The sequence below is a fragment of the Hippocampus zosterae genome, chromosome 9, assembly GCF_025434085.1.
Source record: "Hippocampus zosterae strain Florida chromosome 9, ASM2543408v3, whole genome shotgun sequence".
Taxonomy (NCBI): Eukaryota; Metazoa; Chordata; class Actinopteri; order Syngnathiformes; family Syngnathidae; genus Hippocampus; species Hippocampus zosterae.
The window spans coordinates 4,742,240-4,767,729 of NC_067459.1; the positions used below are offsets into that span (position 1 = coordinate 4,742,240).

Genomic DNA, 25,490 nt, shown 5'->3' on the forward strand with positions numbered 1-25,490 from the left:
ATTCTCAACATTTCCTCTTTTTGGGGAAGAGGGAACCAAACTCAGCATTTTTTTGTGAAAAAATGTTTTTGGGAGATTTGACGTATTATAATTAATAAATTAATCTAATTAACCTATATGTTAATCTAATCTAAAAATGACTGAGAAAACCCCTATTTTTATTTTAAATGTGTTACATTATTGAGGCAGATATAATGTAACATTGTTTTGCTGAAAAACAAAAAAAGTTTGTTTTTCAGCAGACTTGGACAGATGCAGTCCTAGCCATTTACTTGCTGCTGTAGTTAAGACTAGTCCCATGTCCTACCTGCAATCTTTAGTTTCAAGCAAACCATGAATAAGCATAATCATTGTTATTTATCTTAGGTTATTGTTCGATCTTTATTTTGTCTTTGGTCTTACTGGGTTGGGTTAACCTTCAATATTTATTTCGTTCCATATTCTGTCGAAATTTGTGTTGGTATTACAAAAAAAGTCATTGGATTTTTGTATCCTTGAATTTTGAGCAAAATAAAATCCTTGAAAACTAATGTTTAAATAAAACAGGAAAGGGCAACAAGAACATTAAAGAGTAAGAAGGTAAAAATAAGAATGATTAAAAATAATAGAAATTAGACAACAAATCCTGACTTTTCCTGCTGTGTGCGTGCGTTGGGGTAATGGTGGTGCCAGCCATCCATGGAGTGCATAATTATCATGAAATTAGAAGAAAGTTGCGACTGAACACAAAATGTAACTCGTTTTTCACAGATGAGAAAGATTTTGTGGCCTTGAGTATTGCAATATTACCAATGAGTATGAATTTTGAAGAAATGTCACTCGCAAAGTTGATGCAAATTCCCCTTAGCATGTCAATGGGATTTTACATTGACTTTAGCATGTGATGATGTTTTAAAAAAACAAGTATGTTCTTTATACATATAAAAAAAGAAAAATCCTCATCTCACCCCTTGGGTGGTGTCCGTCACTCATTCAGCTCAGGTCCTCTACCAGAGGCCAGGAAGCTTGAGGGTTCTGCACAGTATCCTTGCTGTTCCTAGCACCGCACATTTCTGGACTGAGATGTATGATGTTGTTCCCGGGATCTGTTGCAACCACTCATCTAGTTTGGAGGTCACTGCTCCGAATCCTCCGACCACCACCTTTACCTTCCAGGCTCTCTCCAGCTCCTCTCTGAGCCCTTGGTATTTCTCGAGTTTCTCGTGTTCCTTCTTTCTGATGTTTCCATCACTTGGGACCACTACATCCACTACACAGCTTTCCTCTGCCCCTTATCTATGATCACGATATCTGGTTGGTTCGCCATTACCATCTTGTCAGTCTGGATCTGGAAGTCCCACAGGTTCTTCGCTCTGTCATTCTGCACCACCTTCGGCGGTGTTTCCCATTTTGACCTTGGGGTTTCCAGTCCATACTCCGCACAGATGTTTCGGTAGACTATGCCAGCCACCTGCTTATGGCGTTCCATGTAGGCTTTCCCTGCCACCATCTTACACCCTGCAGTTATGTGTTGGATCGTCTCAGGTGCCTCTTTGCACAACCTACACCTTGGGTCTTGTCTGGTGTGGTATATCTGGGCCTCAATGGCTCTGGTGCTCAGGGCCTGCTCCTGAGCAGCCAGGATGAGTGCCTCTGTGCTGTCCTTCAGGCCAGCCCTCTCTAACCACTGATAGGACTTCTTCAGATGAGCCACTTCAGTTATGGTCATATATACAGTATATATAATGTGTGGGTTTAGTTTTACAGTAAACTCCAACTAAGGTGTCATTAAACAAATTAAAGCACACTCCGGGACCGCAGAATCACATACGCTACATACTATTTATTATAATTAATTGTTTCTTTGATTATAATGTTTTAAAGATCGACAGAGGCCAAAATTGAAATCCCGATTAAATTTCGATTAATCGCTTAGCCCCAATGTACATTACTAATTTAGGTAGGTAGGTACGTAACACATGGGTGTATGTCTTTTGACCAGGTGTTTCATTGTACTTTGTATGCCCCGCAGTCGCTCTGTTGTGTCCATTCATTTTTAGTCAATTTGGGGTGATGTGATGCATTGTTTTCTAATGCCGTGGTCCCAGTGTCATCATCCTATTACATACCAGCCATGTATTTGTTCCATTGCTTTTCAAATTGTGTCTTTTGCTCCCCTGGGTTGTGAGATTGCTAGGTTATCACTTGAAGGAGATTGTTTCTGTCTGACATTCTGCATATCATGGCAGTTATTCATGAGGGATGTTTGCTTGCCCATTTTCTTAATGTTCGGGGGAGGAGACAGTGCAAAGAGTCAGGAGTGCGCCACAAGAAATGTGTGTGTGTGTGGGAGGGTGGGTGGCTTGGTCACTGTATATGGCTGGCCAGAAGATTTTTAGTTGTTCAACACGTAATTTTACATGGTGGGGAACAGTGATAATCATTGTGTCTGAGCCAGGTAGACACTGTCACTCTTTCTGTGTGTGGTATAAATACTGATTATGGACTGATGAGGCAGAATGACTTGTCCATTAAAATGCGAAATGGTCTCTGTTCTTGAAAGACTGAATATCCCCTACATTGACTTGCTACATTTGTCTTATAAGGTACAATAAATAGAATATATGTTTTTTTTAGTTGTGCAGTTAAATTAAAATGTTCACGCCAGATTGTTCCTGTCCAACAGTGCCATATTATGAAGGGCTTAGATAGCTTTTACAGTAGCCAACAGTTACATACAGTCTGTTAACGTTAACATCTCACAACATTGTTAACTTCTTAAAATCAACTATTACATTCTTATGCAGCACAGATTAATTTTCCAGCTTATTAAGTAAAGTCAACTACTTTCACTGACAGTCAATCTAATATGCTTTCCTGTAGCCTTCTTCAAGAAGACGTATTTTGACGAGTTGAATTCATTCTGTCTGGCTTGATGTGGGTTGTTCACTAAAAGGTGTGTTGTGTTGGTTTTTGCTGGCCATCAGTCCAGGGTCTAACGAGCCTCCGTCCTTGTCAGCGGTGATCGTCACCAGCTCACTCACAACCCTAAAGAGGACGAGTGGTTAACTTTTTTTATTATTAAAAAAGTATAAATTGGACATGAACAATTCAAACTGTAAAGTTAATGACTGTATAAGGTGTTATCATTAAAGATTTTAATAAAGACGTGTACTGCTGTAATCTTTGTCTCAAATATGGAAAGTCTAATCACTGTTAACATATTTTAAACATGGTGCGACCCACATACACTTACACAAAAATTCAGCGGGGGGAGCCAAGCCTCCTTCGTGGTTTTTCACTTATCACGGCAGGGTCCCAGTCACCATTAACCACAATAAGTGAGAAATCACTGTACATCTTTCCCCATTCTCTATAAAACACCCCAATTGAAAAGAGTTTGCGCCACAAGCCCCCGGGTAACTCTCCATTTACTACCCGTGGATTAACCCTTCGGTATTCCCACACCAGTGTTTGTCTGATGAATACCATGAGTAAGATACAAAATGGTAGATAGAAATCTATAAATACATATCCATGAGTGTAACAGTCTGGTTGTACAGTTGTTTTCCTTTACTCTTTTCCAATTCCAAATGATGACATGATCATCATATTGAACTTCGTAATGCCGGGAGGCCTTTCCCTGCATACTTTGTAACAAATGGTGATTGAATGACAATGGATAAATTTATACGGGAAGTCGATGGAACAGGAGAGACAAGCGTCGTGATGGTGGCATCATATAATGCCGGCTACTTGCCCACTTTCGCTTCAGTAGCTGCGTGAGTATCACAGGTCAAGCTGTGACACCCAGGCCGGATGACGTTTGGTGAGTTTTCGTTCATTTTCATACATTTTTAGTTCCTCAAAATGTCAAATCTTCAAGAAGAAGAATAATTCCTGTAAAAACATTACAGTACATTGCACTAGGCTATGTTGAACAAGTGGATTTGAGCGGCAACCTGCACTTTTGCAGTATTTGCTCCACTCTGTGACCACTTGAGGGCATGTTGGTGTGGGTGTGTGTGACATGAATTCATACACAAGAGAGTTGGCCTATGGGTGACCACTCTGGACTGTTGCTGTGTTTTTTTTTTCTCCATCTGATTTGTGGATGATAGTATTTTCTTTGCGTTTTGTCAACCTTTAATCGCAGTAACACAATTTTATGGATGTATTGTCGCAGAGAGAGTACCACAGGGGATAGTTATTCTTTTCGTAGATCCTTTCAGGCTGATTATGGGTCGTCATGTGCTGTGTTGGGTAGGCACAAGGCAGAGTAGGTGAAAGATTTTTATTTTTTTACCCGTTTGTTTTTTTCCTTTTCTTATTTTTCTTTTATCTTGTCTGCACTTCATAATTACCCGATAATGGTGGGAAAATATGAATATGCCTTGTTCAATATCTGTGTTAAATTTTAATGAATTGAATGGTGAAATTTGTCAGTTTTAGTGTGATTGGGCTGAATGGGTCTGTCAGGTGGAAAAGAGTTCTAACACAATTGAGTTGATTGCCCTTATACAAGAAACCCATTTGGAGACAATGGAACATTAGAACTTGAGAAAGGATTGGCTGGGTCAGGTCACATCATCTTTTAACTCCAAAGCTAGGGGTTGGGTCTTTTAAATAAATAAGGTCACCCTATAACAATTGACAAAACTATAACAGTGTGGAAATTGTCGAAACTCGAAGAAAGCGACAATTTCTCACGTTCGCACTCCGAGAGAGTTTTTTATTAGCACCCCAAAAAACCTGCGCCACCCGAGACTCGCCGAAAGTCAGTTTCCATAGAAACAAGCAGACGAACATGGCGGTCCTTAAAGGGGACCGCAATTATTTCTACCCCGTTAACAAATGATCGTGAACTTTCTGCTTGGCTCTCGACGAAGGCGGACGCTTTTTGCACTGGTCCTCCTGCCGTCACCCCACCCTTTCCGTGCTCGCTACTTAGTGTCACGTTGTGCCCGAAGCGATAGAATGATCGCTCCGTGCACAACAGAATAAGGAAGTGGATCCCCGAAATAGCAGACACAGAAAGAGGTTTGTCAAATAACAAAAGGAGTCTCTAATACGAACACAAAATAACCCGACAGGGAGAATAACAAAAAGCGCTGGTCAAAATAGGGACCAGGGATAACATAAAAAGGACAACAGAAAACACTTGCGGAAAAAGATAGCAAGGAGGGTCAGATTAGATAATGAATAAAAATTTAACTCGCAAGAGGAACAACGACGCGTAATAACAGCCACAAGGCTAAGAGGCAATGAATCAATACGAGTGGGAATTGGGCGAGAGAAATTTTGGCACGGCGTGGAATTCTCCAGCAGTGAGTAGACTGCCAGAGCGTCCAAATAAAGGCTGAGCAATTACTCCGCAATGGGTGACGGGTGTGTAAACGGCAGGCAGAAAGCCCGCCCCCTGCTGGCAACCCCGGGACGTGACACTTAGTCCTTGTGCTGTCATTGTCTAACTTTTTTTCCTAGCCTCCTACCGTATTTTTCATCCGAAGAACTAACCATGGAATTAGTTGGCTGGTCTCTCGATGCAAGAGACAAAAATTTTTCGACGAAAAGAGCGGGCAGTGGGGAGCCTGCTTGCCCTCCCGGGGACACTTGTTGCCGGATACGCTAGGAGACAAGCGGTAGGAGGACGACCCCGCCTCGGCGGGTGAGCCACTTCAACCGGCCCGGCCAAGTCCAAGTGAGCTGGCTTAAGGCGGTCCACCGAGACCCGCTCGGGTTTACCCCCCATGCCATGCATTGATTTATTTAATTATGTATGTATTTCATTTTGGCCTGTTTGGTGCGCCATTCTTGGGGTCCAGGTGGCATTCAGTTTGACCATGCTAAAAGTCAATTTTGCTGACTTTGAACATCCACTGCCCTCTCACAGAAGCAATGCGGAAATTCATTGGGGGCCTTTGTTCGTTTTTAAGCATTTCTCAGAAACCAGTAAAAGGGTGACTCTTAAGTTTCTTCAATGAGAGTTACGTGATCGTGGAGAGCATTTGCTGTCTTAATGAACATCATCTGTATTCACACATGGTGGGGCTTATACATTTGATCTATAGTGGATTCCCTCGTTTTTTGTGCTAAGATCAGTGCATTGCAACATGGGCCTTCCAAGGCTACTGGATGGACTTTGAAGTTAGGTAGGCCTTATTTTTTTCTGGTAAGACTTCCCACGTGTACATCACAAATCTCCTTATCCTCTTGAGTACCGATGTGCACTCCAACTGGGAGCCCCGGGAGCCCTCTTGGTTAGAGACCGACAACTGTGCGGGTTTTTTTTCTTTTTTTTTTTTCTTTTTCGGACATGAATTATTCAGAACAGGACAGTTTGAAGGAAGCTGTCTTTTCCAATGATGCCCCTAGTGCAAACAAATACTTTATTTTGCTTTGTATTCTCACATTTTTGACTTTAGTGAGTACACCCTGAACCAGTTGCCAGCCAATCGTAGGGCACAGACAGGCAAACAACCATTTCCAATCACATTTAGAGACAATTTAGAGTGTTCCATTAACCTGCCATGCATGTTATTTGAGATGTGGGAGGACACCAGAGGGAGAAAACCCATGCAGGCAGGCGGAGAACATTCAAACGCCACACAGGAAGGACGCAGCCGGAAACGAACCCTGCGCCTCTGCACTGTGAGGCGGATGTGCTCACCAATGGCCCACCACGGCGCCCACAAACAAACAAACAAAATCAGCTTCTATTTGAAAGTTTAACATATATTACCACACTTCAGCAAAACGTAATGGGGATGTTTTAGTCAACAGCAGATATGAGCAGGTGTCTATTCGTGGTCTTTTGTGATGATAAGGAAAGCTTTTACAGGTGGACTGTATTACAGTGTAAGTCAAGAACAATTCTAATTAAAAATAGAATAACATGGGCTCTTCTGGAAGAATGTCGCAAAAAAGCAAGAGGCAAGGCTCTGAGCAAAGAACTTGTGGAACATAAACGTAGACACACACAGAAATGCTGAGCGAGCATATTTATACTGGAATACAAAGCACAGGAAAACGACAGGCTCCAGTGAGATTTCACACTACTTTCCCATTATAGTTAAGTTTGATTGATTGATTGATAATGTTTTGTATCCTCATTTTCTGCACTAAAGTTTGTCAGCTTCTGCCTAAGAAATACTTTTTTTCTGTGTGTAATCAGTCTCTGGACACTTGTGTGTCGTTAAAATCCTGTATTCTTGATCACTGGCGGTTGTAGACAGTTTTACCTGGGGTGGTAAGGGCATGGCGAGGGGTTCAGTGAGAACGGTGGAGATTATAACCCCCCCCCCCCCCCCCCCCACACACACACACATACGCAAACGCATGCAGGAACAAACACGTTTGTAATTCAGATTTCATCTTCTGCATTCCCTGGCAAGTTAAATGTCTGTCACATGACTAACATAGCTTAATATTAAGCATAGCAATATTAAGTTCGTGTAGGCTGTGCAATGATAATTCTCAAACAAGATTACCCCTAACGATTATTTTTCTAGTCGACTAGTCACTGATCTCGGAAGAATTGAGGCTGGAAGCAACATGTGTCACACTCCGTTCCTCAAAGGCCGTTATCATGGATATTTTCCATCTTTCCCTGCTGCGACACACCAGATTCAAATGATCAGGATCATTACCAGGGTTCTGCAGAGCTTTCTGATGAGCTGATCATTTGAATCAGGTGTGTTGCAGCAAGGAGAGATGCAGAAATAGACACCCGTGGCTTCCAGCTGGAATTCTTTAATGTAAAAGTGCTGTATAAATAAGATAAGATAAGATATCCTTTATTCGTCCCACACTGAGGAAATTTACAGCCTCCAGCAGCAAGAATGTATGTAGAAAGAAGAAAGAAGAAAGAAGAAAGAGAAAAAAACAACAAACATCTTTCAATTAAATGCAAAATGAACACAAAATGGATAAATCGCAGTACTATTTACAATAAACAAAGATGTATAGTGTATTAAATTGTGTATATCAACTAAAAATAAAGACAAGGAAGATGATAATACATTCAGCATTGTAACTTCTGTTCGCGTGATACTGTGGCCTCAATATTTTTAGATGTAATTGTTCGGTGCATTTTAAAATAAAACCAAAAACTACTGTATAAACTAGGCAGACTTACACTCTGAATAATATGAAAGCATCTAAGAGCCCAAAACAAATGCATGGAAACATATTTCATTCTTCAGTTTTTTTTTTTTAATGTAGGAGGCGTTGATAGATGGATTTCAATGAACATATTATTGTATTTCAATGCACACATTGTTGAATCCAATGTCTCAAGAATTTTAAGTGCAGGCATTGGCAACACTCACACCATGAGAACAGATTTTTCTTTTAGCCACTCAAATCGAAGATTCACCTCTTTTCGTCTTCTTATGTGATGTGTGAGTTTCTCATTCGTTCGGCTAATATCATTTCTGACTGGTTGAGCTCCATGTGTATTGGAGGGAGATTAATGGTTGCGGATGCTATCAGACCAATATTAAAAATTGACTTTTAAGGTACACTTAGCAAGAAAAAAAATACTTAGTGAGGCTAGTTCAACCAACACTGCTTTGCTGAGTGGCTTGTTTCAAGAAGGATTTCTTTTTTTTTTTGGATGGGCGAGTAATATGTATGAATGGAAGTGAGCATACACAGAAGCTCCAACTTCTTCATTAGCATCTGTGGTGAGTATGATGATGATGATTAATTTTACGAAAGTTTTTATCTTGATAAAAATTTATTGTGAAGTACTATATTCTACTGTTGAGGTTTGGGGTCGTTTAGATGATGTATTAGAAGATAAACTTTTGATGTATCCTCAAATATGTGAAATGCTATTCTTGAATGCCATACATCAGCATCTTTTGTATCGATATGTGCGGGTGAGAGTGTCCGTGAATCTGCAAGGTTGATTTTGTTTTGTTGAACAGTTTTGTAACATGCTCCACAGCGTGAACAAAAAAATTGTTTGATAGTGTTTTTTTTATTTTTTTATTTTAAGTTGTGAATTAGGTCACAAAATACTCACTGATGGTTTCGGTCCTAAACTCACCACCCAACACTGGTATATGTGGTGTGGCTTAGCCGAAACCTTCTCTGTCAAAATTAGGTCACGTTAATATATGTATATATATATATATATATATATATATATATATATTTATTTTTTTTTACGTAATTGGTACTGTTGGTCAGTAAAATAACAAACAAAATAAATTCTGTAGGGAGGGTATAGAATTTATGTTGTGATTTCATCGCTTGACTTTTTGTTTAGATGCATTATTTTCAATTTTCATAGTGTCATTTAAGTACAGTAATAGTTCATTTACATTTTTCAGAGGCGGTCATAAACGCCTCACAAGTTGAACGGACACCTCTCGTGTTGAATGGAAGGAGCGTTGCACCATCTAGTGGAGGCATTGTAGATTGCGCCTTTTAATACGAAGCGTCAAATGTGTGAAAACATTTTACAACATAGCCATTCATTGAAGGTGCCCCTCATAATCCAGTGTGTCTTTCCGTGCGGAAAATACGGTACAATAGTGTAACGAAGGTGAATAAAATTTCTTAGAAATTTTCCACTTGTCCTTTTAAAACATTGTAGTCACTTCTACATAAAATAATTCACTGCAGATTGGTCATACACCATAGTACATAGTATTGGTATACTGAACTGCATGATGAAATAGATTGTTTGTTTGTTTGTTTGTTTGTTTTTTAATATGATGGTCACCACATATCCATTTTCAGTATACAGTGGTGGACAGCATCATGATTTTATCCAACATATGACATTACTGACACCTGCTTTCTCTGCATCTGTTCAGGCTTTACAGTGAATTTAACATGTCGACCCTGCGCTTTGGACAACACATCATCAAGGCCTCTGCCGTGTTCTTGCAGACAGAATTGTCCTTTGCACTGGTCAACAGGAAGCCCGTGGTGCCTGGACGTATCCTTAACCACGAGGTGTGTGAGGTAGGCCTGCTACAAAAGAATAATTGCTCTAAAACCTCGCACGTCATGTCAAGTTAAATTGTTGATCCATGAAACATGTATCTATACTCATAGCAGAGTACTGATACAAAGTGTGGCAAAGAATCAACGGGTTTTACACCATTTGGCTTCAAAGAATCATTTGTTTTATACAAAATATAACTGTTTGGACTACTTTTATTTTTCATTCATTGAGCATTTGCATTTTCAGGTTGAGGCATTGTCTATCCACCTGGTTTAGAGTCTGGGTGCTCAGTGTCAGATATTTCCGATTTAGAGTTCAATCCCGTCGCTTCCTTTTTACATACAATGTGTCGGACCATTTCTGTTTTATGCTTAGCAGCCATGAAATATTGGATAATTGTATATGATTTGAATGCCAAACAGTCAAGCATTGATCAACATATACTATTGGTTCTCTATATAAATAGAAGCAGGCATGCACGCAGAGAAAAATATGCAGTGTCTTTCGTGCTCTTCTCACTACAAACTTTCAAACAGATACACATATAGATAGAAACCACACACCGGCACACAATAACGTTGGCGAATTGATTTTGATACCTGATAACCGTCATTGTCACACAATAGTCATGATTGACACACGTCTACACACACAATAAATATAGAAAAATATAAGCTGTCTGTAAATTTGGCGATTGTGTTGAGATCGTATACTCTTTACACAATAGTCTCGATTGATCTCGATTGATCTACATTTGGACCAATTTTTAGGTCCAAATTGAAATTAATATTTCACTGTGTTGGTTTTTTAAAGGAAAATAGTGTCACCTCTTACAAACAGTAAACTGTCCTGGTCGAATATAAATATACATTCCTGAAAGTTACAGTTGACAAGAATAAAAGGTTTTCATCCAATTACATGTGAAATGAATGTGGGTAATTTTCGAACGGCTTATGGATGTTTTGGCTAGTAAGACAAAAAGTAAAATATTGTAAAATGCATAAAAGTTTACTTAAAAAATAATCAGGCAGGAATGTCAAAAATATGTTTTTTTTTTTTGAGTAATGTCAAGAATATTAAATTAAGATTTTTTAAATTACCATAATTATATTACAATATAATTTCGGAGTCTTTTTTTGACACCTTGTGCATCAAAGGGTTACAGTAATCAGTAATTCAGTATTTCCCAGCCTTTATTGAGCCAAGGTAAATATTTCACATCGAAAAAAAAGTCACGTCACACCACACATCAAAACGATAAAAAAAGTGGATACACTGGTTAATTATGTACCTTCTTTCATCTAGTGGAAGAGCTGTCATAGTTCTTCCTGTTCCTTGATGTTTTTGGTGTAGATCAATTAACAAAACTTTTTTTAAAAATAGAAAATGTGATTATTTGACATTTATGGTTTCGTAATTGGTTTTGGAGCGATGTATGTGAATGATGTGGACACACAGTGACACAATTTTATACAGTAACCTTAATTGGTTAAGAACATTCTCGTTCTAATGATGAAATAAATTATTTCAAATGCATGAGATTTGTCTTCATCCCAAAGGGTTGATTAATGTTCCACTTTCAGGCTCACTTCTCTGCTGGTGATGTCAATGTAGACCTTAATCACATTTTAACATGAAGTATACAGTGGAACCTCAGTTCACTAACTTAATTTGTTCAAAGACTTCGCTCCCATGTTGAGACATATACAGAATGAGAGCAGAAACGATGTTTCCCATAAAAATGAATGCTTCACAAATCTACCTTTTGTGTTTTTCACCTCACTTGTAAGAAAGACTCCAAGGTAGTTAAGCTCTTCCAACTGAGGCAGTATTTCAGCCCCAGACCAGATGAGACACTTCATCATTTTCCGACTGAGGATTAGAATAAAGCCTTAGATTAGGAGATGCTGATTCTCCTCCCAACCACTGCACACCAAAACTGTGTACCATTCCATTGAGAGCTGAAGATTGTGGCTTCATGTAGCCAACAGAACAAGAACTTCTGCAAATTAGAGATGAGGCCATCAAACTGGACAACTTCAAAACCTTCCAACCATCATTGAAACAGAATTGGATTTACTTCTGGCATTGCAAACGAAGATATGAGACCACACTGTGGGACTGTGAGTCATACAGTGCCCTATACTCCCAGAGCCCCCTGAACTTGATTCCCTTGGGGATGTGGTTGAGAGCCTTGTCAAAATCTACAGGCACATGCAGACCAATTGGGCATACATTCATTTACCCTTCAGAATCCTGATGAGCTGGTCCACGGCCAGACCCAACAGACCCTCCTCTCCAGAACCTCTTAATAGACCTCACCGGGGATGCTGAGGAGTGAATTGTCTCCTCAAAGCTGTCTCCATAGCTTCACTGAACTCCTCTCTCCCCATCAAAGATTTTACCTCAGTGACCACTAAAGCTATGTGAAGCTTGGCCTGTCAAACATCAACTGCCTTTTGAGCCTAACTGACCCCCCAAAATCCTCATTGGAGTCGTTCTTTAGGTTGATGTAATTCCTCACCATTGGTGTCCATCAAGCAATTCAGGCATTTCTGCCACAACAGGCACTGACAACTACAACTCCGATCTTTCACCTCAACAATTGAGGCACAGACTATGTGCCCACATGGACTTAATCTTCCCTGCCTCCCTCAGCACATGATTTAAATTCTGCCACAGGTGACTGTTGACACTCTATCAAACCGGGGAGTCTCCAAGCAGTTTGCCAGGGCGACTAGCCTCCTCCACCATCCTCCATCAGTGCGAACGCAGTGCCAGATGACTATCACTTGACAGCTCTGCCCCTCTCTGCACCTAGGTATTCAAGATATGTTTTCAGAGATCCAATGTCACGACCCTAAAGTCAACCATTGATTTTCGAACTCAAGTGTCCTTGACGACAGTATTTTACGTGGACAATACTCGATGAGCACAGAAGTCCAATAAGAAGTCTTAAGCATCTCCTCCAAGAACTCCAAAAATGGTGCATTCTCCAAGATGTTGTTTGGAACATAGGCACAAACACGCATCAGGATGCATCACACCAATCAAAGGCAGTGGAAGGCTTCCCTTGTGTCCACTGGGTTCAGTCCCAACATACAAGCACCGCCCAAGGCGACTAGCCATGTCAACACCTGCTTGGGACAGCTCCAGAGTGGAATAGAGTCCAACCCCTCAAGAGGACTGGTACCGGAGCCCAAGCTGTATGTTGAGGTGAGCCTCTCAATATCAATCCAGGACCTTTCAACCTCACACACCAGCCAAAGTCCCTTAGAGCTTATCTAGCTTAATATACAGAGGATCAAACTGCAAAGCCCCAGCCGCACTTTCAACTACCCACGTCACAATACCAGGTGTATTGTGTATCCTGCCACAGGTAGTGCGCCAAGGGAAAGTGGAATCTTGCCTCTGCCAGCTGTGCTGACCCCATGGGTGAAGGTGCAGGCTCGTCATCGACTCGCTTCCATGCCCGGTTTCAGAAAAGATCATTTTGACCAGCATCTAGGCAAGGGAAAACATCTTGGCTTCAAAGAAGACGCTGTTGACCAGCATCCAGGCAAAGGAAAACATCTTTCAATGGTGTTGTACCTCATAGGAGATTTGTCTGGTCCCTCAAATAGGACATTTTTGCCGTGGGTCACCGACCGGAAAATAAAAGCCCCCCCCCCCCCCCCCGACAACTTAGTTTCAAGGATAAATGGGAGAGACAGACGCCGTGCCAATGAGATGGTTTTAGAACGTTATTGCTGTTGCTGTTTTTATTATGGTACAGATGGTGGATTTTGACAAACAAAGCTTAAACATTCAGAATTTTAATTACTATTTCCCATTTTAAAGTAATAATAGTCATACAATTAGGCTTCACACCCTCATACTACTGCAAGCCGTTAGGCATTTCAGTTCAGAATCAAATGCATTGGGTTCATATTGATGCCGCAACTGTGGTGTGAATCGACTGGTCCCCGTTTCTTTCTGACTTGCTGCTCATAACGGTCCATAGTTAAAAAAAAGCTCCTTGCTGTTGCCTGGCACCATGTCTTTGCTGACATGAAATCACTATAAAGAATGTGTGTTGACCTTTCATGCTGTACCTATTCACCTCACATGTTTATACATGGCGATAGTCTGTAGGCCAGGATTAAGATGGAATGCATGCAAGTGTATATTTATTTCTTTGCTGTTTTCCTGGTTGCAACCCAGCAGCAGTGGCAATGTGACCACTTTCTCTCCTGTCAAAACTCCAGGTAATGCATGTTAGTGCTGTTTTGACATTATTGTAGAACCTGCTGCGTGGTGAGAGAGTCTGACTGGCTAAGAGGCTGGCAGCGCTATAATGACACACACTAGATCCGAATGAATGAAATATTCTTCTTAAATTGTGATTTACATCGTTGAATGTGCTGACAATAAAATCACACAAAATATCTCAATGGAAATCAAAATATTAACACAGAAATTAGTAGGGTTACAATATGTTCGTTGTATATGTTTTGCTGTGGCTCAACATTAAATTCACTGCAGCCATCTCGTTACCTCTGCGTCCCGCGTCCTAGACGCACAATTTTCCCACAGGACGCACAGTACCAAATAATGTGCGTTTTTGGGACGCAAGGAAGTTTCTCAGTTTCTCAAAAACTACGACAGACACACACACACACACACACACATACACACGCAGACACACGCCAGCGTTCCCACGGCTGTGGAGCAGACGTGTTTTATGATTCGTCAATTAAGGATGATTAGACAATTAAGGATGGACAAGACCTGTTTTTGTTATTATAAGCCTTCTCTCTCTCTCTCTCTCTCTCTCTCAGCCACACGCACACACGCACACACACACTAGCACGCATCGTGAACAACACTAAGACACCGATTTAAAGATCAAAGAGTAACCCACGTGATAAGGCAGAAAGAAGATGCACAGCCAATCAACATGGCTTTGCTGCATCTTCTCAGCCCCCCCCCCCCCCACCCCACATGTACTGTATATGTTGCTCTTCGCGGACTTTTTGCAGACTTTAAAAAAAACGTTTTTTTTCTGATTATGTTTGAAAAAATCCGCGATGCACTGAAGCCGCGATAAATGAACCGCAAATTCGCGATGGATCACTGTAGAGGCTAATCGCTATGAAAAATATTCTGCAACAGTATTGGTTATTCTATAATTTACCTGTTGTAGCATGGTAACTTTAGAATAAAACATTCGTCACAACGTGTAGTAATGCTAACATTAACTGTTGGTAGAACTAATGATGACCTGTGTTAGATTGTTTTGTCAAATTGAAAGTAGATTACACATACAATGTTTTGGGAAGAGGATGTCAAGCCACATTAATACTTACCTATATTAATGATTACCAGTAAATTAATCTTTGCAGTGTGAGATTGGAAAAACATTGTGATTTTGTGGTATGTTGTATTCATGATGCCATCTGAGTATAACATATTTTGATCCATTTATTTTATTGAATAAACCTGGAGTACACATCTCCTGATGGATTGTTCATTGTTAATGCACAGTTTTCAAAAAATTACGCTTGAAACATTATACTTTTGAGTTTCAGAATTCTTGATTATGAATATCAGTCAAAATAGAAAAATGGGTTCCCATGATAAACGTTTACGGAACCCAAAATTAGTTACCGTGGTTTCCCATTGGGTAATCCGACGGAACCGAAAAACGGTTACCGTGAATTTCCGCAATCCTCAGGACTGCTCCTAAATTATTTAAAATTTTGCGGAGTTTATTTATAATTGTATGTATATGTTGTTGTTTGTGTTATTATCATATGATATGAATTGAATAATTAGACCATTTCAGAATTCGAAATTTGGGACTCGCGAAATGCATAATGGGACTATCTGATGGTAAACTGTAAAATTAATGGGACTATCTGATGGTAAACTGTAAAATTTTCACTGCACTGTATCAAATTTGATGGTCAAGTCGCAGACTTCCCCCAAAAGTGTCATGCCGCTCTTTCATAGATGTGGGAATTGCATTAAAATGTACAAAACAAACGGCTCAGCACCCCTAAACCTCTGATCCTAGAATTTATTCTTTTTTATTTTTTTATGCTTTCTAAAATAATAGAGACATAAAACCTGTTTGTGTCAATTCAACATCCTTCATTTTGTTTGGCAGAGTAAGTGCTGCACTTTTTTAATACTGAAGTTTGCTTTTTTGGGACTTAAATTGGACTTTATTCCCACTTAAGGTGAAAAGCACCGAGCTTCGCTGACCTAAGATTTCTGTGATCCTGTCCAATTAATTCATGACAATCCATTTCATAAAAATAATGTGCTTTTTTTTTGTTTCTCAAGACGTGCACAATTTTCTTGGACTAGTTCCATAAAACGTATTATTAGAATGTCTGTCAGGTTGGAAGAGGGTGGGTAAGTGGTTGCAATTAGCACATGCAGAATTATGCCCCTCATTATTCTATGATCTTATGACACACATTAGCAAATGCTCCCAGATGAATTGCAAACATGAATTGATTTTTCTCAAAAGAACATGTTCAACTGTCTTGAAGCGATAACAAAGGAAATGTCAGATCTGTAGTTTGAATGTACTTCACATTGTTCTTTCAGATTCTTATATTATTTTTAAATTCACAAAAATACAAAAGTAGTAACACTAAATACATGGCATGTTTTTCTTCAGACTATACTCGCTTTTTGCTTTCACATGAAATAAAATGAACGTAATTATCGGAAATATCAATGGAGCATAAGGTTACAGATGCAAATGTGTGTTTGAAACTACGAGTTATGTATTTCTGCGACATGAAAGAAAGTGACATTTAACAGACTCCTATCAAATGAGAAATACATCCAGTAGTGCTGCTATATACACAGTAAAATTATCAAACATAAAGGAAGCAAAGTAGCCTACATATTTTCGCACATATGTAGATATACAGTGTTGTACTTTCTGCCGTAACTCAGGCAGGCATGATGCAGGAGGACCAGCAATAAATTAGCGGCGGTCGACATGAAGAATGGTACTGTGGATATTTCTGCATTCAGAGTTGACGCTATTTTTTTTTTCCTGCATATATACAAAAAAAGCTTTACGGTCCATAAAACTGAGCTTCAGTGATACAATGACAACCAAAATCATTTATAACAATTACCAGACGTCGCGGTCCTGAGCACATGGTCTGAAAATATGAAGGGAATCTCGATGTCTTTGAAAGCTGAAAATTGTCTCTCACTTTCGAAAGAGAAACTCCCAGACGTCTGCGGCACTGGCAATTGCCTGCGGCAGACTGAATGATTTCAGAGATGAAGTAGCAACGCCACAGTTGTTTGTGTCAAGTCTTCTCAAATGATTTCCTTCATATATGAGATTAAGATATCCTTTATTTATCCCGCAATGGGGAAATTACAATCAGAATTCAGAAAGGAAAGCGCTGGGTCGGGAGAGGGAAAAAAAAAACACGCTCGGACTATCTTCTTTTGAGGATCATTTAAGTCCAGGATAAAAAAAGACCCTAGCACATAAATAAGCATAAATATTTGTAAGTGACACAGTTATGCTGTAAATGTTCACTGTGTTATCGTAGTTGGTGGTCATTTCATTGGCAATGGTTACGACAAACTACCGTTATAACGTACAGATTTGTAATGTCCCTCGAGGTACGTTGGAACGAGGTTCAACATTGTTTGTTTTTTGTCGACATGCCATGCACAACAGCTTCCTCCCCCAGATTGCTCTGGTGATACCGCCAGGGAAGGAACTCAACTTGTCAAAATAGCTTAATCTTCGGACGTCCAAACCAAGTTTCTCGGATTAGTAATAGACTCAAAACTATGTTGGAAACCACATATCGATAACGTAAAAAGAAAAATAGCCAAGACCGTAGGGATCCTCTGCAAAACCAAGGAAGTGCTAAATAAGAGATCCTTGTACACATTATACACTTCATTATTATTACCATACATGACCTACTGTGTGGAAATATGGGGAAATGCCTGCAAAACAAACACACTCCCTATTCTCAAACTACAAAAAAAAGCAATTCGAATTATTAATAGATCAAAATATATGGAACCCACAAATCCACTATTTATTAAATTAAATACGATGAAATGTTATGACCTGGTTGACTTTAAAATCGCCCAATTAATGTACAAAGCACACAATAACCTGCTCTGCCAAAACATTCAGAAGTTTTTTGAAATTCGAGAAAGCAACTATGAATTAAGAGGTACCAACTTATTCAAAAAACTCAAAACAAGAACAAACATCAAGCAAAGAAGTGTATCTAGCAAAGGTGTTAATCTGTGGAATAATCTCGAAACGGACCTAAAAATGAGTAAATCGCTTGCTGAGTTCAAAAACAAATTCAAAAAAATAGTACAAACAACCTACACCAATCAGAGTTAAAATGATAAATACTAAACATTAAATATAATGATAAATCAGAACTAAGTTGATAAATAGAGAAAGGTATTGCAATATCCATTATGAATACAAGAGAAAATTGACACAAGAGTGCCAGGGTGAGGATGTATATAATCCCGATACAAACCAAAAGTTATGAAAATATCACGGTTAAGGGTAAAGTATGAGCCTTAATGGAGACTTCTTATTACTTTTTCTTTTCTGATTGATATAAAAATGATTTAGTAGATATAAACACATAACGGGGTAGGACTAGATAAGTTTTTTTACTTCATCCTACTCCCTTGAACATAATAACTGTGTTGAATGAAGACTGATTTCTTTCTTTTACTTTTTTATCTACCTTATTTTCTGTCAAATTATTACTGTATGTTTTATGTTCAATAAACAAACCAAAACCAAACCAAAACGTCATGGCTGCCCATCAGCTGTGCATTTAGCTTTACGTTTGGTCAGTTTGTTTCCATTACTTTCTATCTATTGCTTCCTCTTTCATTTATTGGTGGTTAGTTAGTTAGTTCCGCCTGTTCCTATTTGGAACATTGGGCGACGAGTTTCCTCCATTTGGTCTGGTCACTGGGGACCCTTCTTGCTCCATGCCAGCTGACACCCATCTCACTGAGGTCTTATTTGGCAGTATGTCTCCACGTCTTCTTTGGCCTACCTCTCTTCCTCTTTCCACCCTCTGGCATCCAGTCCATGGCCACACTTGCCGGTCTCTCTCTTGGCAGTCGGAGTACGTGGCCGATCATTTTCCTTCTCCTTTCAGAGACAATGTCTGACAGTTCAGCCACTGCTGCCTTCTTCATAACCTCCTAGTTGGTGACGTGGTCTCTCCATGAGATCCTCAGGATGGATCTCAGGCAACGCCGATGGAAGACATCTAACTTGTTGGTTATGTTGGCTGTCTTCATCCATGTCTCACAGGCGTAAATCGCTGTTGGGATAACCACTGACATACAGAGGCGTAGCTTTGTGGTCGTAGTGATGGCTTTCGATGACCAGATGTTGCGGAGGCGTTGGAACACTCCCGCAGCTTTACCAAGTCTACTGTTGACGTCTTTCTCCACACCACCTGTATTTGAGATGTTACTCCCAAGATATGTGAAGCTATCAATGTACTCTGTCATGTTGGTGTAGAGTGAGTGGTTGAAGGTGTTGGTGCTGTCCGACGGCCATGGCCTTGGTCTTTTCCTGGCTAATTCGCAAACCGACCTTAACTCTGTGCTCATACAGATTATTGGTCAACTCCTGGAGTGCGGGCTCGTGTGACTTAACAGGGCCAAATCATCTGCAAATTCCAGGTCAGCTAGTCTGCTCCCTCCCCACTTGATACCAACTTTTGCTCCTGTGATGGACTTCCTCATCACAAAGTCGATTATGATAATGAAGAGTAGGGGTGACAGAATGCAACCCTGTCTTACACCAGTGACAATGTCAAAATCGTCAGTTGTGCCACTGTCGGTTTTGACACAACAGGTTGAGTTGTGGTACAATGACCTGAAGATGTTGATGTACTTGAGGGGTACACCATACAGCTGGACGATCTGCCACAGTGACTCCCGGTGGATGCTGTCGAAGGCTTTCTTGAAATTGATATAGTTGATCATGAGTGGTATCTGAAGTTCTTGGCACTGCTCTATTATGTTTCGGGTAAAGATCTGTTCGGCGCAAGACCTTCCCTTCCTGAAACCGGCTTTCTCTTCCCTCAAGATGTTATCCACTTCATCTTTAAGGCGATGTAGCAGAACACTGCAGAATACCTTGCTGGGAATTGACAGCAGCGTAATGCCCCGCCAGTTATTGCAGTCTGCGAGGCTTCCCTTCTTGGGGAGCGTGACAATGACCCCACGTCTCCAGTCACCAGGAACCTCTTCAGCATGCCAAATCAGGTTGAACAGGTGGGTAAGGCTCTTCACAACAGCATCTTGGCCATGTTTCAACAGCTCGGCAGCTATCTCATCGAGTCCCAGTGCCTTGTTGTTCTTAACCTCAGTCTCGGATATCTCTTTCGATGTAATATTTAGAGCTGGAGCTGGTGTCTCTTGATCGAAATTGAAGAGCACGGGAGGCATTGGTTGGTTGAGAATCTCCCTGAAGTGTTCCAGCCATCTTGCTTCTTGCTCCTTGTCGCTTAGAAGTGTCCTGCCATCCTTGCTCCTGATTGGCACGCCAGAGCTGCTCCTGGAGTTGGTTAGCTCCCGCACGATCTTGTATAGGGTCGTCGTGTCTGCTGCTTCCTGTGCCTCTCTTGTTTTCTCTTCTAGCCACTGTCTTTTATCCTTCCTGCAACTCTTCGTCACTGCCCTGTCCAAGTGTCTGTACTCCACGTCTTCCATCCTCCAGCTCCGGAGCCTCCTCTTTTGTTCTCTTTTTATCTTAGCCACTTTCCTTTCCTCAATCAACTTCCAGGTGTCGTCTGTTATCCACCTCTCTTTGTTGGTACCCGTCTTTCTGCCTATAACTGCTTCTGCAGTGTCAGCAATGGCACAAGAGAACATACTCCACTGGTCCTCAATGTTTGCAAGGTGTTGTGATACCTTGAGCTTCCTACTCAATTCCTCACAGAAGCTTTCGGTGAAGTTTTTATTCTTTAGCTTGTCCACCGCGTAAGGTCTCTTGGGCTGCACCTTTTTCACCTTCTTCAGCTTCAGCTTGATTTTACTCACCACAAGGAAGTGGTCTGAACCCACATCCGCACCTCTGTAGGAGCGAACGTCGAGCAATGACGAGCGCCACCTTGTGTTGATGCAGATGTAGTCCAGTTCGTTCCGGGTCCCGCCACCAGGTGAAAATATTGGTGGATTCTGTTGTTTTAACTTACAACACAATGCTCGAAGGGAGACTTCCGCCGTGTCTGATGCAGTAAATTTGCTCATAGCTCGCAGGTCCCAAATGGGCCATGGCACAGTACCAGTCCACGCTACAGCTATTCTAGGCCACTCCTCACATCTGAAATACAAGACGTCGTAACATTTCCTGATTAGTTGCGTGGAGCATTATTTTGTATAATTTTCTCTCCTGACACTTAATTAAAATTGCCTATTTTACTGTGCAACGTTGGATCCGCTTTAATGCAGTTCCAGCTATCCCTCTGAGGCTCAAATTAAGTTCTCGTAACAGGTAAAATCTGATACTTGGTTGTTGCAATTCTGCAACACCTGCCCTGAGAGGGCTAGACCATTGTGAAAATGGTCCTCTGTCACCGAAGCACTTAATTCCATTTTATCGCAAGAACATTAGCACTTTGCATGGCTTCTCTTTCCTTCTGTTAATTACTCCTTGTAATCCCTTTGTGAAAATGACACTCATCAGAAGTGTAGTTTATTGGCTGCCATGAAGGCTGTGATTACTGCCTAAGGAGCAAAATCTCAACAAATTTAGCAGGCAGTAGTAACCAGCCGAAGTTCGTTGCTAAGCTTATTTTTGCTCGCTGCTGCGGCGTCTCACCTTGACCTGCCACTACCCTGCTGCAGGTGACATAAGCAGCCCAGTGAAGCTTTTTTGCGATGTTGTCTGCAACATAAAAAAATCTGTGCCTGCACTTTTTCATTTTTAAGTGGCTCAGGGTTCATTTCCCATCCAGACCTTTATATGCAGGTGCGAATACAGTACACAAATTCTAGTGCGGACCAAACAACCGGACCGAGACACACTTTATGAGATGGTCTCTGTGCGCTTCCAAACTGACTTGTGGTTGTTCAGAACTGTACTCTGAATATAAACCACTACCAATGAGCACTTAGTACAGCATTTGTGTGACTTTCTGGGCTTAACAAGCTACAGTAGTGACTGTTGATCATACGTAATCGTCTTTTGTTTAGCTGCACTACTGCTAGCAGTTGTGGGTCAAAACATGTAGAGCAAACGCTCCTGCGGGTAACTGCACACATTTGCCGACGGTTTTGCAAAATGTTGAAACGTAGCAAAACCAGATTTGAGTGAACTGACCTTGACATTCAAAACTATTTTGTAGCTGTAGTAACAGCACAAATATGCAGAGCAAGAATGCAGCACGTGTGAATTGCATGTTTTTTTCCACTTCCGGGTTTGCACTCTGCGTGACACCTTGGTCATTTCTGTCCAATGGGAGCACATACAACTATCTATGTCTTTACAGTGTAGAGTTCACTTGCGGAAAGAAGTGTGAATGCGAACTAGACAAAAGGGGAAACAATTCTGCTTTTGGTCTAGACCAAACAAGTCAGCCAAAGGACTTGTTCTGATGAGAATACATCCTTCGTTTTGTTAATGTCTGTGTCTTGTTGAGGCTCAAAATTTACACCATCCATTTGTAATTCTATAGGCTGGTGATGTACATGATTCACATCCCTGTAATGTTTGGCACAAGCTAGATAACTGAAAGCTTCTGCCCATCAAATCAAGTCTCCTGGTTTGATGGGCACATTCTCATTACATGCAGTTTGCTGCAGATGACAATAATCAATAGACACGATAGTTGGAAAGTGACACAATAGAAAAGATACTTGTGTCACTTCTATGATCATCACAATATGTACTTAGATTTGGTTTTACTGTTTGGTGCTTTCTAACGTCTTTTTTACCGATTTGTCTTACTGTTTATTGTGCATGTTATATTGCTCCATGTACAGCACTTTGTATGCAGCCATGGCTGTTTGAAAGTGCTCTATAAATACAGTTGACTTGATTTGACTTGACTGTATGTTGTTATCTCGCCAAGCTCCAATTGTGACCATTCCAAGACACAGCAGTGCATTAACCAACCTGTGTAATTTGCACCATATATGAACGACCTGGTAGATGAATTATTTTAACAAAGGCACTAAAAATGTTTAACTCATTTGTACGATCAGTTTGAGAACTCTAGCAATGATCACTTCGGCTTAAACGATTGTGTTTCGATAAATTGGAGGGTGGAATCACTGTTTCTGATGTCTGGACATTATTCTGATCAGATCACTCGTGCTTCCATGCCCCAAACCATACAAACAAATGGTCATCAGCTTGTCTGCACATAAGGATTTGCTATTTCTTGACCTTTTCTGTCTTCCTCATCTCTGATGGGTTTATATCCCTGTCTGGCCACAAGGCATTGTTTATTTGTTAGTCTGAATTGAGGCGTATATTTTGCCAAGCCCCTGTAGACATGTCACGGCCTGCTTTCATTTTGAAAGCAACAACTCCCACAATGACCAGCCAGAGGACAATGAGGTACCTTTTGAGTGACCAGATATGAGGACACTGAAAGTGACATGGGAGAACAAAAGAGCTGAATTTTTTAAAGCATTTTTCGTCTCATCTATCAGGTTACACAATAAAGTCCACAATTGTTGCGAGTGAAACAAACCTAATTTCCCTGCTATCTTTTTCTCTTATCTCTGTTGTCCAGATCGCCCAAGAAAGCTATTGCCCATAAACAATTTGTTAAGAAGCAGTTAAAAAGTAAATTTTCAGTTATATGTCCCCATATCAAGTGATTTGTGGCTCTAATCCTTCCGTAATGTTTGGATTATTTGTTTACCATTTATTTATTTTGATTGCATAGTTTACATTTTTGTGTGTGTGTGGGGGCGGGGAATCACATTCAAGTGCGCACACATCTCCAGAATGATGATGACAAATATTTCACTTTACTTAATTCACAATAACTGTCTAATGAAACTTTTCAGCACAGGAAAATAAATAAATAAATTGACAGCACACTGTGGCATTTTCATTGACTAAATATGAGGACATTAAAAAAATGAAGCCAAACACATCAATACTTATGTATGTAAGTATGGACTGTTGGAGGGTAGCCTCATTTTCTACAGCGGAGATTGTGTTGTACAATTAAAATTTCCCATTGGCCTGCTCCAGCTGTGCTGCTGAACTCGTCCTCTGTGCCACTGAGAGATAGCGCATTCAGCTCAATAGCTTAAATGGAATGTGCATTCATCACAAAGCACATTTTATTTTAATTCACTCCACAGAAAAATAAGCAGGAGCTTTTTGTCGCTTTGCTTCCAACTTACATTCGGGCCTTTTACACCGCAGGGAACTGTTCCAGGAACTAAATATTCCCTGTTGTTGATAGTACAACTTGAGATGCCACAGGAAGGAGCGCTTTTTTTTTTTTTTTTTTGTGGGGTCATTAACGTCTTTTATGATTGGATGACTTGTTGCTGTTTTGGACACTGGTGGGTTAGAATCTGGAAGAGAAGGCAAGTAACAATAATGTGGACTCAGAGACGGTGCGCTCAGCTATAAGTGTGAGTGCTATAGAAAACTGTTTGCTGCTGAAATAGGATGGAATGAAACCCCATTTGAAAAAGCAAGCAATCCAACATCTCGTTCATTTGTCTACGTTTCAGCGCTGTGGTTCAAGTAACTGAACTGAGAAGTGTGTTACGTTTACCAGTTGAACAAGCCAAATACACCTGCAGTCAGTTAACACCTGACTAATGGTTCAGAGCTGAGGACAGTATGACAAGTCCAGTGACAGACAAAGAACGTAATCGTGTGCAAAGCCTGCACATAAATGTGTCAGTGTCGGTCAGAGATCTCAAAGAGATATTTTTTTTTCTTTAGAAAGAGTGTGAGACTACTGTGTCATTTTATATGACATTTTTATAGTGAAAACATCTTTTGTTAAAGCTGGTACTTTTACAGAAGATGTATTATATAGAACATTAACATTATTTGTCAAGTAAGACTTCAAAAGAGCTATTATTATTTGTTGATTGATTTCTACAGATACAAATGAGGCATGTTTTAAATTATGGCTGCAGAATGTACTGAAAAGCTGTCATCATAGTCATAATACAACATGCAGTAGCGAATGCCAAAAGATGTGCAATATATTCATCTGGAATTGTAAACTTTAGCCATTATTAAATTCGCATTGCCATCCAATAGGTGAACATTATCTAGCAGCATTCCTGACACTAATTAACTTAATTAGAAAATACATTGAGTCTTCTTATTTTTCCGCATGAAAAACAAATACACAATAAAGATGACATTTACAATAAATATAGCAATATCCAATACCTAATACCCAATACACATATCACGTATTGCATGTTTTATCCAATATCGTGCAGCCTTTCTTTAAATATACTGTACTAGCTGGTTCGCCGCTCTCCGGGCGGCTCATCAGCTAGT

At 40.3% G+C, this 25,490-nt stretch overlaps 2 protein-coding genes across 3 annotated transcripts in view; one reads left to right on the top strand and one right to left on the bottom strand.

Moving 5' to 3' along the window:
* LOC127607140 (uncharacterized) overlaps positions 1–25,490 on the bottom strand; it is a 212,966-nt gene that overhangs the window by 95,874 nt on the left and 91,602 nt on the right. The window lies entirely within an intron of this gene.
* fhit (fragile histidine triad diadenosine triphosphatase) overlaps positions 1–25,490 on the top strand; it is a 151,126-nt gene that overhangs the window by 9,244 nt on the left and 116,392 nt on the right. The window contains exon 3 of the mRNA XM_052075333.1: positions 9,810–9,960. Coding sequence (XP_051931293.1) covers positions 9,829–9,960 — 132 coding nt within the window. The 5' untranslated portion in view covers positions 9,810–9,828. The remainder of the gene's footprint in view (positions 1–9,809; positions 9,961–25,490) is intronic.